At 43.4% G+C, this 10961-nt stretch overlaps 1 protein-coding gene across 1 annotated transcript; it reads right to left on the bottom strand.

Annotated features, from left to right (window-relative positions):
- Positions 1-6214: 6214 nt before the first annotated feature.
- On the bottom strand, positions 6215-10604 carry LOC109486964 (gastrula zinc finger protein XlCGF57.1-like). The gene is made up of 4 exons (XM_019790880.1): positions 10498-10604; positions 9511-9697; positions 7893-8560; positions 6215-7263 (listed from the first exon to the last, which is right to left on the bottom strand). The coding sequence occupies exons 2-4, from the start codon at positions 9687-9689 to the stop codon at positions 6659-6661; spliced, it is 1452 nt and encodes a 483-aa protein (XP_019646439.1). The 5' UTR covers positions 9690-9697; positions 10498-10604; the 3' UTR covers positions 6215-6658.
- Between the last annotated feature and the right edge of the window lie 357 nt (positions 10605-10961).

Below are 10961 nucleotides of genomic sequence, written 5' to 3'. Positions count from 1 at the left end.
GATGTAGGCCCCCCCCCCCCGGTCCCCCCATGTCAAAAAAAGCCCGGTCTAGGTAGGGTTAAAGGTCGTCTTGTATATACCCCCATCCCCCATCGTTTATTATTATCACTGGTGGTTGTCAAATACTGGCGACATTTTATATTTCCACACATAATTGCAGCAAGACCACCCTCAGATGCCCCCCCCCCCTTCCTCATAAGATCGTATTTTGGCACACAGTATTTTCAGACGAGCTGTTAAAATTTATATCAAAATGCATGAATTTTTCAAACCAATCCTGTTTCATAGACGTGCTTTATAGAAAACACCGAAATTGACTGTTTTTTCCAAAACATTAATGTTCAGATCAGAAAGGGCCAATCACCTGAATATCAATACTTGCTGAAATATCTCATTTTTTAACGAAGACTCATTTCTGCGAAACATACGATCGACTCGCTTCAAAGAAATCTTGTTTCATAGATACGCATTTTGAAAACACCGAAATTAACTTTTTTTCAAAACTTCAATGTTTTTTAATTACTGTAAAAGGTCATAAAGGGAAATTCAGCTGAATATGAATGTTTGAAATGTCACACTTCGTAGCAGAGACTCGTTTTATTTGTGCGAAACATACGCTCCGCTCGCTAGCAAAGTTTGTCGCCTGTGTGACGCCTTTCTAACCGTACCCTTCCGCACAACAGACCAGCTTCGCAGACACGCGGTGCGGCAGCATCGGGTGGGGGTTTCGTACCAAAGCCGGCGGTTCTGTGTGTAAAAGTATCGCAGTCAGTGTATAGTAGAGGGGATTCCTTCCTCAAGCTAACCAACATCTCGCACACACACAGTCGTCCCTCAGTAAGACATCTGGAGCCGCATAGTTCCCGTTTAGAACTTTTATTCAGCCTGTCACACAGTCGCAGTCAGGTATGTCGCTGCCACAGCGCGAGGCTTTCTCGACTGGCGTTTACCAAGAAGTAGAGCCTGGCAAAGCGCGCGGCAATCGCAACTACGGAACGGTCCCGGTCCTGCGAGGCGAGGCCGGGCTAACGTACGAAACAGCTGTGCAGCCCAGCCGAGCACAGCACGACCAGGGTCGCTGTCAAGTCTTATACCGTAGCGACGTTCTGCGGACGACGCGCTGCGGTGCAGAGGATGTCTCTCAACTGGCTTCAAGGAATCAGGAGCAAGGCTTGGATTTGGACGACAATGCAGGATTCGAAACGACTCCAAAATTGATAGAAGCCGGCATCGGTACGACATTCTGTTATTTTTGAACGCATTATATACTATAAGATGTGTGGCAGAGACTATGTCCGGAATAGTCTGAAGTAACTTTGAAATATAGTTTGAAAATTATTTTACCAAATGAATACAGATAAACTTTCTAGCTATTCCTTGTAACTTTCATAATAGGATTGATCACACGCACACATAGTATACACACAATATGTATCGACACACACGTATATATTGAAATATGCGTATTTTTATATTACCAAATTACGTGTTATCATACATGTAGATGGTGATACACCATGGAGCCCTGTCTGTTTTTTTTTTTGTTTTGTTTTTTGTTTTCTTCAGTTTCAGTTTTATTCAGATCCACAATTAGCCTCATAAGAGGCTATTCTTACATATATTACAAACGTACAAAACATTACAAAATTAACAGTACATGGCAAACTTTACACAATTCACTATTTACAATCCAGTACTTTGCTAGTTGCCTATGTTATTCCACAGCTGTGACATCCTGTATATAAAGCGCTTTTTCTGAGAGTTTGATTTTGGTTTTGGTAGTCTGATTTTGTTTGTGCTAGTTGAACGTGTTCGGTACTTGTGAATCTGAGATTGGAATGTGATTTTGTCGTACAAGGCCTTTGGTTGTTTGGTGAGCATGATACGTTTAAATGTGACAAGGCTTCTCTGTTGGATTCTGTCCCTGACAGTCAGCCATCCTAACGTCTTTAGCATGGTGTCCACATGTGCATCCCGATCACAATCAAGAGCTAGCCTTGCTGGCCCTGTTCTGAACCACCTGTAGTCTTATGTTGTTCTGTGTTGTTTCCCCATACGGAGCAGCAGCTCCGTACACGGCATATATTGATGTTCCCTAAGCTTACCTTTATATGTATTATCACAGGAGACCACATAAATCATGGGCACCATAATGCTGGTGCTTGGACGGCTACGAATGACGCCCAAGACGAAGAAAACGATGAAGAGGACAACCCCGCAAACCACACATTCAACAACCAGGGATCAGAGGGCGAGCCCAAAAACAACACATGTGACAACCGGCCTTTAGAGGACCCAGAAAACCACACATACAACAACGAGGAGGACTTTCCGGAAAATCGCCCAGATAACCAGACGTCAGAAGCTATAGAAGAAGAACATACGTATGAAAAAGGCCCAGACGAGACTGAAGTATTGAAACCCTACAGATGTCAACAAGACCGAGTGGAACGCATGATCCCAAACAGGCTATATGAACAGTCTACTCAACATGAGGCCTCCGGTAAGTGTTTGAATAACGATGTCTTGATGATAAATGATGATAATTTCCATACATTTGCAAATTGCAATGGCACCCCACTGACCTCAGTACCTAATAGATGCAGATCTTTCATTTGATTTTCCACTGCACCCATTGCACCATACTTGCGCCATCTCTCCCGAACCCATAACGTTTTGTACACTCCTTCTTTATTTCTAGTAGATGGGTTTTCTAACTCTTGTTGATAAAATAACACACATGCTGGGTGCTGAAAGGATTTGGTAATGCAACTAGAAATTAATGAATAAGTCGATTTTGCGACTATCAAATCATACCACGAGGTTATTTTCCAGTGATTAAACAAAGCAATTTGAGGCAATCATATCAAAACATCAAAATAGTGTTTGGATCAAAAGTCTGACATTTTCAAGGGAATGCAAATTGGTTTTCAGCACTCGAGCTGATGTGAGCTTTTTTTAAAAATATACCAAGACCAAGATGACAATGAACAAAAGTCCATGCAACCATATTCTTATCTTCTAAAAAGGATTATAAGTTAACATATCTTTATGAGATACAAAAACTACTGAAGAGTACGTTTCAAATAGCATCAATGACTAAGAATATCACTGTCACTATTTAAAAGGTATGACTCTTCAGAGATTTGATCCGCTTGCTTTTTATTTTGGATTTTGTATTATACGTAATATTGGATGTCAATCATCGAAGTATACACTTTTACAGGCAGCCGCGATAGCGTGGAGGACGACAACAATGACGATGACAGTGAACGACGCAGTTTCCTGGCCAGACTCCAACATGTGGTGAAGAATGCCCGGGTCCTTCTCGTCTTTACCACCGTCCTCATCACCACTATCGTCGTCACCGCAGTCTTTCTCGCGATTATTAGTACTTTCCCACCAAAGGCAACTCAGCCACAGTCGAGCTCTCCATCTTCGTTTTCAGGCTTCATTACGTCTTCAACCGTTGCCATGGAATCTGTGACGTCCATGGCGCCTTCAACCGTTGCCATGGATCCGGTGAAGTCCATGATGCCTTCAACCGTTGCCATGGATCCAATGACGTCCATGGCGCCTTCAACCGTTGCCATGGATCCAATTACGTCCATGGCACCTTCAACCGTTGCCATGGATCCAATGACGTCCATGGCGCCTTCAACCGTTGCCATGGATCCAATGACGTCCATGGCGCCTTCAACCGTTGCCATGGATCCAATTACGTCCATGGCACCTTCAACCGTTGCCATGGATCCAATTACGTCCATGGCACCTTCAACCGTTGCCATGGATCCGGTGAAGTCCATGGTGTGCTCAACCGTTACCATGGCCATGGATGTGGTGACGTCGACGACCCAGCCTGACTGTGCCTCCGCCTGGCTGGCTGGCTACAAGACCTCAGGAGTCTACACCATCAAACCCTGGGATGGGGAAAGACCCCTGAAGGTCCCGTGCGACATGGACACGACAGGGGGCGGCTGGACGGTGTTTCAGCGCCGGTTCGACGGCAGCGTGAGTTTCGACAAGTCTTGGCGCGACTACAGGGACGGTTTTGGCGACGTGCGTGGCGAATTCTGGCTGGGACTGGAAGCCATCCACCAGATCGTGAGCAGGGAGACACACGACTTGCGGGTTAAGTTAGGCGATTGGGAGGGGAAGGAAGCGTATGAACTTTACAGTCAGTTCAGCGTAAGTAATGAGTCGGATGGATATAGACTTGGCTTGAGAGAATATAGCGGGACTGCGGGGGACGGGTTTGGTTTTGGTCAAGTATATACTATGTTTGACTCACCGGAAACACCGCTTGACTATCACATAGGACACACTTTCAAAGTTTCGAATACAGGACAGGGATGGTGGTTTGGCAATCATGGTTTCACTTTATCAAATCTGAACGGTGTGTATATGAACGCTACGGCTCTTAATCACAAAGTAGTTATCTCCGTTCACTGGAGTCCTTGGACGGTATATAACTTGAAGTCCGCCTGTATGATGGTACGGCCAGCTACATTCCCGTCTAAACAGGCGCCAGGGAGAGATCTGTAAAAATTTTAGGTACCGTATGAGTACATGGATTTAGGCACTGGCATGGTCTTGACCCGTACTTTAAAATGTGGGCAATCATCTATAAGTTGAACAAGTAGCAGACTGTCTTAAAGTTTGTAATGTTAATTGTTGTCATAATAGCTGTATATGGATTGCATATATTTAACCATGAGAAGTTACAAGTTCTCCTGATTTTGAAGTGATAAAATTGTCAAACTTGTCATCTTATATTTGAGATGACATTTAGAGATATCATTAGTATAAAACATTTATTTATCCATCTATTCAGTCAATAATTGGATGTGATTATGTATCATTGAATGAAAGACCTATCATTTCTTTGTTGTGTAGCTTTTATTAAGATCATCCGAGGTGTTACTTAAGTTTACTTTTTAAACATTATTTGACAATCAATTTTAGAATGAATATTTAGAAATGATCAACATTCTGGTTACATTGTATGTTATGTATCCTGTATGACTAGTATTTTGTAATCACTCTGCACGACGGGCTAGTACCATATAAGATAAAATAATTAGAATGTCAGCAAAAACTATAATTTTGTTTCATTTCAAGAAAAGTGACATAACAATGATTTTAATTTTTCTGACAATTAGATGTTAAGAATATGCTATAACTACTATAGATTTAGCATCTTTATATAATTTATAGTAGGAGGGATTTAGACTCCTGTCACCATATATGTGAATGTGTTTGAGTAAGAATTAACAGACCATATGCAAAGGTAAACATTATGCATTTGCTTTGCAAATGTCACTTTTCTAGTTCTAGTATGTACTACATGTGAAGGACCACATGAAGCGTAGCTGAATTGTCACAGTAAGTGAAAGAATAAAGTCAAAGTCAAAACTTGGGTCTGAATCTGTTTTCATTTTCATGATGATATTCCAGTTTGCCTAGTATGTTTTTCTAGGTCCAAAGAACAACAAATAATTATAATAATTGAATACTGCACACTGTTATAAACACCGATGTAAACTCCAAAGAGATGAAGACTTACTCAACAGGTCGTTCGCTATAATATAGCTAGCTGCCACCACGCCGCGTGCCTGCGAAGCTGGTTTGTTACACCGAAGGGCGGTTATACCGGCTAAACAGATACAGAAGCTGGTGTGTTACACTGAAGGGCGGTTACACCGGCTAAACAGATACAGAAGCTGGTGTGTTACACTGAAGGGCGGTTACACCGGCTATACAGCTACAGAAGCTGGTGTGCTATGCTGAAGGGCGGTTACACCGGCTATACAGATACAGAAGCTGGTGTGTTACGCCGAAGGGCGGCTATACCGGCTATTCTGATACAGATACTGCAAGGGACACACACTACACCAGTAAGAACACATTTAAGTGACATGGATACATGTACAGTTAACATGTCAGCTAGTGATCATGATTACCTAGAGGTACTTTTATTCTGAAAGGTACTTTTACTAGACTTTGAAGAAGATATGCTGAGGAGGAGCCTTTATTCTGAGTTGTAGTTTAACTTATGATTATTTCTTGTAGGGACCTGAGAGTAAGTGCTAGCCTGGGTGTCATCCTATTTGCCACGGGATCCTTGCACTTGATTTTCTTTGGGCTAGTAAGTGTAGCCATATGTGTGACAGGCTGAATAAAAGTTCTAAACGGGAACTATGCAGATGTCTTACTGAGGGACGACTGCGTGTGCGTGATGTTGGTTAGCTTGAGGAATGAATCCCCTCTACTGTGTATACTGCAGCCATATTGTGGGGTCGTGTGGCACAGCGGTAGCGCATTCGGCTCGGAACCTACAGGTCCAGGGTTCTATCCCTACCCATGTCACCAATCTTGTGCCCTTGGGAAAGGCACGAATTTCCTCACTTCACTCAGGTGTAAATGAGTACCTAGCTTCGGTTAGGGACGTCCGTCGGATAGGACGTAAACTGGAGGTCCCGTGTTTGAGGAGAGCCACACCTCGAGCACGCTAAAGATCCCACCACACCTTTTGAAAAAGAGTAGGGGCATGCTCCGGTGTGCGATGGTCCAAATTCTTCAGCCCAAATACTACAGTGTAGCAGAATCATCAGCAAGTTGATGTTGGCTACCTTAACCCCCAAGACCCAAGACCATATTAAAGATGATTTTGCATGTGTGCCCCCATCTTAGCACCGTTGGTGGTAAAGTACTGCCGACATTTGCCGCACATAATCGTGCCCTGTGCGCCCGTGTGAGTGTCCATGTGCGCGTCTATCTCCTCCCTGCTCGCTGCTACAAAGTCACAGTCGCCACAGGTGAAATACTTCACGTGTACCTTGACGTGTTCGTCCATTTTGTCTTCCTTGTTCGTACCAAAACCGCATTCGAGGCACCGGAAGGTCTTCTTGTGCTTGCTTGCGACGTGCATCCTGAGCGTGGTTTTCGACTTGGCGCGGTAGCTGCACTCCCCACATGCAAATGGTTTCTCCCCCGTGTGCTTACGCATGTGGATGTCTAAGCTAGTCCTGCTGAACGCACGATAGTTGCAAACTTCGCAAATCAATGCCTGCTCCTTCTCTTCCTTCTGATGGTCTCTCATGTGTTTTTCAAGATTGTCCTTTGAATTCAGGATGGCGTTACATTTCTTGCAGGTGTAGACATGGTTTTTGAGGTGTACGCGCATGGCGCGCCTGCAAGTTGTCCTGTAGCTGCAGTCCTTACATTGCAAAGACTTCTCACTCATGTTGTTCTTGAGATGACCTGTATGAATGAATGAATGAATGAATTTTTATTTAGTGTCTTGCAACTTTTGTCGCCCAGCTCATATGGGCTTATAAGAGACACCAGAACATAAACATAGGAACAGAAATCATAGAAACATAAATCCAAGTCCGCATCAAAAGGTCAGACTGGAAACATCAAATGAAATTAAAAAACTTAATACAAAGTTGTACATAACATAATCGGTACATAAGGGTCAAAAGTGCACAAAGTCAACTCAAATTGTCAAAAGTACATAAATGCAACTCAGAAGTACATAAAGTCAAATGAACTTAAACATGTGAACGAGTCCAGGAAAGAGAAACCCAAAGGATACTACGTCTTTAATATTGTACCCAATATAGTTAATGTTGTTAATGGAACCCCCACGCAATTAAGTCTGTGACTGCCATGTGGGAACCATTGTTAAGAGTTTTACATGAAACAAATAAAACAGTATAATAAAAAAAAAAGGAGGGAAAAATGAATAAAAGAAGTTTTTTTACGTTTTTTCCAGACTTGATGAATATATAATGCAATTTTAAAAACACATTCATTAAATAGCCAGTTTAGTTTTGTTTCATCCCTTTCCTAGATGATATTGGGTTACTTTATGTACATGTAAGTACCTGTAAGTGATTCCTTAAATGCTGACTTGTAGTCACACTGTCCGCACGTGAAGGGTTTCTCGTCCGTGTGGATTTTTACGTGTGAGTCGAGGACACTCTTCCAAGCTGTTTGGAAGCTGCATTTCTCACAGCGGTGAACGGTCTTTTCTGCGTGGTGAGTCTTCGCGTGTTTCCGCATATCGGCTTTGCACGAAACACTGTAACCGCATTTCTCGCACTCGAGAAGGCGGTCGCCCTTGTGGGCCTGCAGGGCGAGCTCGTTCCACGACTGAAACCCGCACACGTCGCACACGAACTTTTTCTGGTGAGTTTTCAAGTGCTTGCTCAGGTCGGTTTTCAACCGCGTGGTGTACCCACACTCGCCACACCACAGCGTACCCCTAGGGTGAACCTTCTGAACTGTTCTGTTGGCTGAATTTACATCAGTAGCGAGCCCTTCACTTGTTTGGCCCGAGACCATCTGTCCTGCAGTGCTGCTGCCATGCGTAACCTCCCCGTCCCTGCACAGTAAGAGGTCTCCAAGTTTCTCAGCATGAGAGAACATGTGGTACTCGAGCTGGAGCCGGTCGGCCGCTGAGTACTCGCACAGGAGGCAGAAACTTCTGGACCTCTGTCTTCCTCTGCCGGGCCTCCTGGTCTTGTGCATCTCCATGTGTTCTGCCATACCACTGTGGGAAGGAAGGGATAAAAGTGAAAAAAGGAATGAGAGAGAGAAAAACAAAGAAAGAAACTAAAGGAAGAAAGTGATTTCAAAAGAGTCTGGCTCACAGTAAAGGACTCCTCTTTCACAGGTTGCAATTGTGACAAGACAGAGAAGACAGATTTACAGGTTCATTGTACCAGGGAAATCCCCCTATAGTTCTTTTCAACAAGTGTAATGAACAGCAGACTCATGCCCAAAACATGCATGTCAGGTGAGTGACAGCTGGGATTGGAACTCCCAACCTCTTGGACCAGAGGTAGGGTCACTAACCCCTGGACTACACACTCTACTAGTGCCTTAATCATGTTTTAAAACCAAAGGAAATAATGATGATGTTGACTGAAGGAAAACATCTTTTTCTTGAGTAAAGTCAATGACCTGAACCAGACATCTTTCACCATGGTAACTAGTGTTGGGTTACATCATGTTGCAATTTTATAGCAGGAGGTATTTAGACTACTGTCACCATATATATGAATGTGTTTGAGTAAAAATTAACAGAGCAGACCATATGCAAAGGTAAGCATTTGCTTTGAAAATGTTACCTTTCTAGTTCAAGATATCATACCTCGGGGCTCGAAATTCATTTTTGAGAATAGGTGCACTGGTGCACCCAACCTAAAAAATTAGGTGCACAATTTTTTTTTCCGGTGCACCATATAAAACAAAACTTAATTACAGATCTTACTGCTCCTCTCCTGAGCTTGAATCTAAAATGAGAGCTAACTTTAAAATCTTAAACAAGTACTACAACAAAGATTTTATTATTTTTCTGACATTTAGATGCTAGGAATATCCAAAAATACCTACAAAAATATTTGGGTGCACCAGTGAACCCACAGAAAAATTTGGGTGCACAGCTCCAAATTTGGGTGCACTAAGGTGCACATGTACCCAGTATTTCGAGCCCTGTACCTGTGGCAGACTGTGTTGTAGCCACAGATCCTGCAGGTGAACTGTTGAGGCTTGCTCCTCAGGTGACTGGACATGTGGGACTCCAGCGCCCCCTGGTGTGTGGAGGTGAAACTGCAGAGAGGGCAGCTGTGCTGAGGCATCTTTGCACTGGGAACACTGCTGCCTGATGCTGCTGACATCTTCTTTGCTGCAACATATATGTGAAGCAAAGATTGAATTCAGGGAATGTCAGAATATTCACTCAACCTGCCCCCACCCACACACACCACACATACGCATACGCACGCACACACACACACACACACACATACACACACATACTACTAGTAAGTACACACACACACACACACACACACACACACACACACACACACACACACACACACACACACACACACACACACACACACACTGGAAGGATACCTTGAATCACAGATAAGAATATAAAGTTTTTATAAAAGTATAATGCCCCCCTCCCCTTCAGAAATTCAACATCTACTAGTATCATAATCTATATATGTATTGGATTTCAAACAGGGTTTGGACCAAAACCTGATATAGAATCCCTTCTGTGTGTGGAAGCCGTATGAGATTGAAAATCATCACAGGTGTACATCTAAGTGTACGGTGATTTAAGGGGGAAATCTGCTATCGAAAATGTTTCAGGCAGTAGTAAATGGTTCATACTACTACTATGATTCTTTTGTTGTTGTTGTCCTTGTTTAACGTCTAATATATAGCTAGACGTGGTCTCTTTGTGCTCGTTTTCGCATGTGCCGGTTCAGTTTAAATTTTCTCTCTCGGTATTTTCATAATTTCCTGTTACCAGCAAGGGGCGACCAGCAAGGAGGTGCCCCACCCCCCTCCCACCTAAACCTGAACCTGTAACAGTTACACACTTAAATACTGCGTTTTTCACAACGTTTGCTTGGTGAATCCCCCTAGAGATTGTTGTTGTGAATCTCCTGAACTGTTCTGTAGCCTTACCTAGGCCTTGAAAGACCACAAAAGTCCACCAAATCGGACGAAAGGGTCCGGATGTTGCTCCGATGATACCTCACGCTCTACCTGTGGGTCACCAGCGTAGAGGCCAAAGGTCATAGGTAACATTTGCGCCTGATGATCCAACCTGTGTCATTGTGTCAGCTTATTGAGGTCAGAGCAAGGCTGGGCCTTGAGCGTAATGAGAGAGCTTCCTAAAAGTTCGATAAATCAAAATAACTGTCGAACTTGTGGGTTTGACTAGTTTTCAAGGCCATTTATGTACAGTAGAAAAGGCAGGGCTCAACTGTTGAACTTCAGAGGCCACTGCATGTCCTTTTCGTAAGGCGTATTATAAATCAGGCCTTTTTAGTCTTCGTCATTCGTAGGCAGCCTCCCAAAACATCAACGTAATTCGTAATAGTACATAAGTCGGAAAGCGTGAAGCCGTAATCAGCTCTGAGACTTCA

The sequence above is a fragment of the Branchiostoma belcheri genome, unplaced genomic scaffold, assembly GCF_001625305.1.
Source record: "Branchiostoma belcheri isolate BF01 breed outbred unplaced genomic scaffold, Haploidv18h27 scaffold84, whole genome shotgun sequence".
NCBI lineage: Eukaryota > Metazoa > Chordata > Leptocardii > Amphioxiformes > Branchiostomatidae > Branchiostoma > Branchiostoma belcheri.
The sequence above is the reverse complement of the archived record's forward strand: the minus strand, read 5'-3'. Positions and strand labels throughout refer to the sequence as shown.

Bases quoted from the DNA above. Each gene is read 5' to 3' on its own strand.
- LOC109486964 (XM_019790880.1), bottom strand. From the start codon at position 9,689: ATGTCAGCAGCATCAGGCAGCAGTGTTCCCAGTGCAAAGATGCCTCAG. The intron at 8,561-9,510 runs GTACAGGGCTCG...TCCTTCCCACAG, and splicing joins TACAACACAGTCTGCCACAG to TGGTATGGCAGAACACATGG. The intron at 7,264-7,892 runs GTACTTACATGT...TCATTCATACAG, and splicing joins ATTTAAGGAATCACTTACAG to GTCATCTCAAGAACAACATG.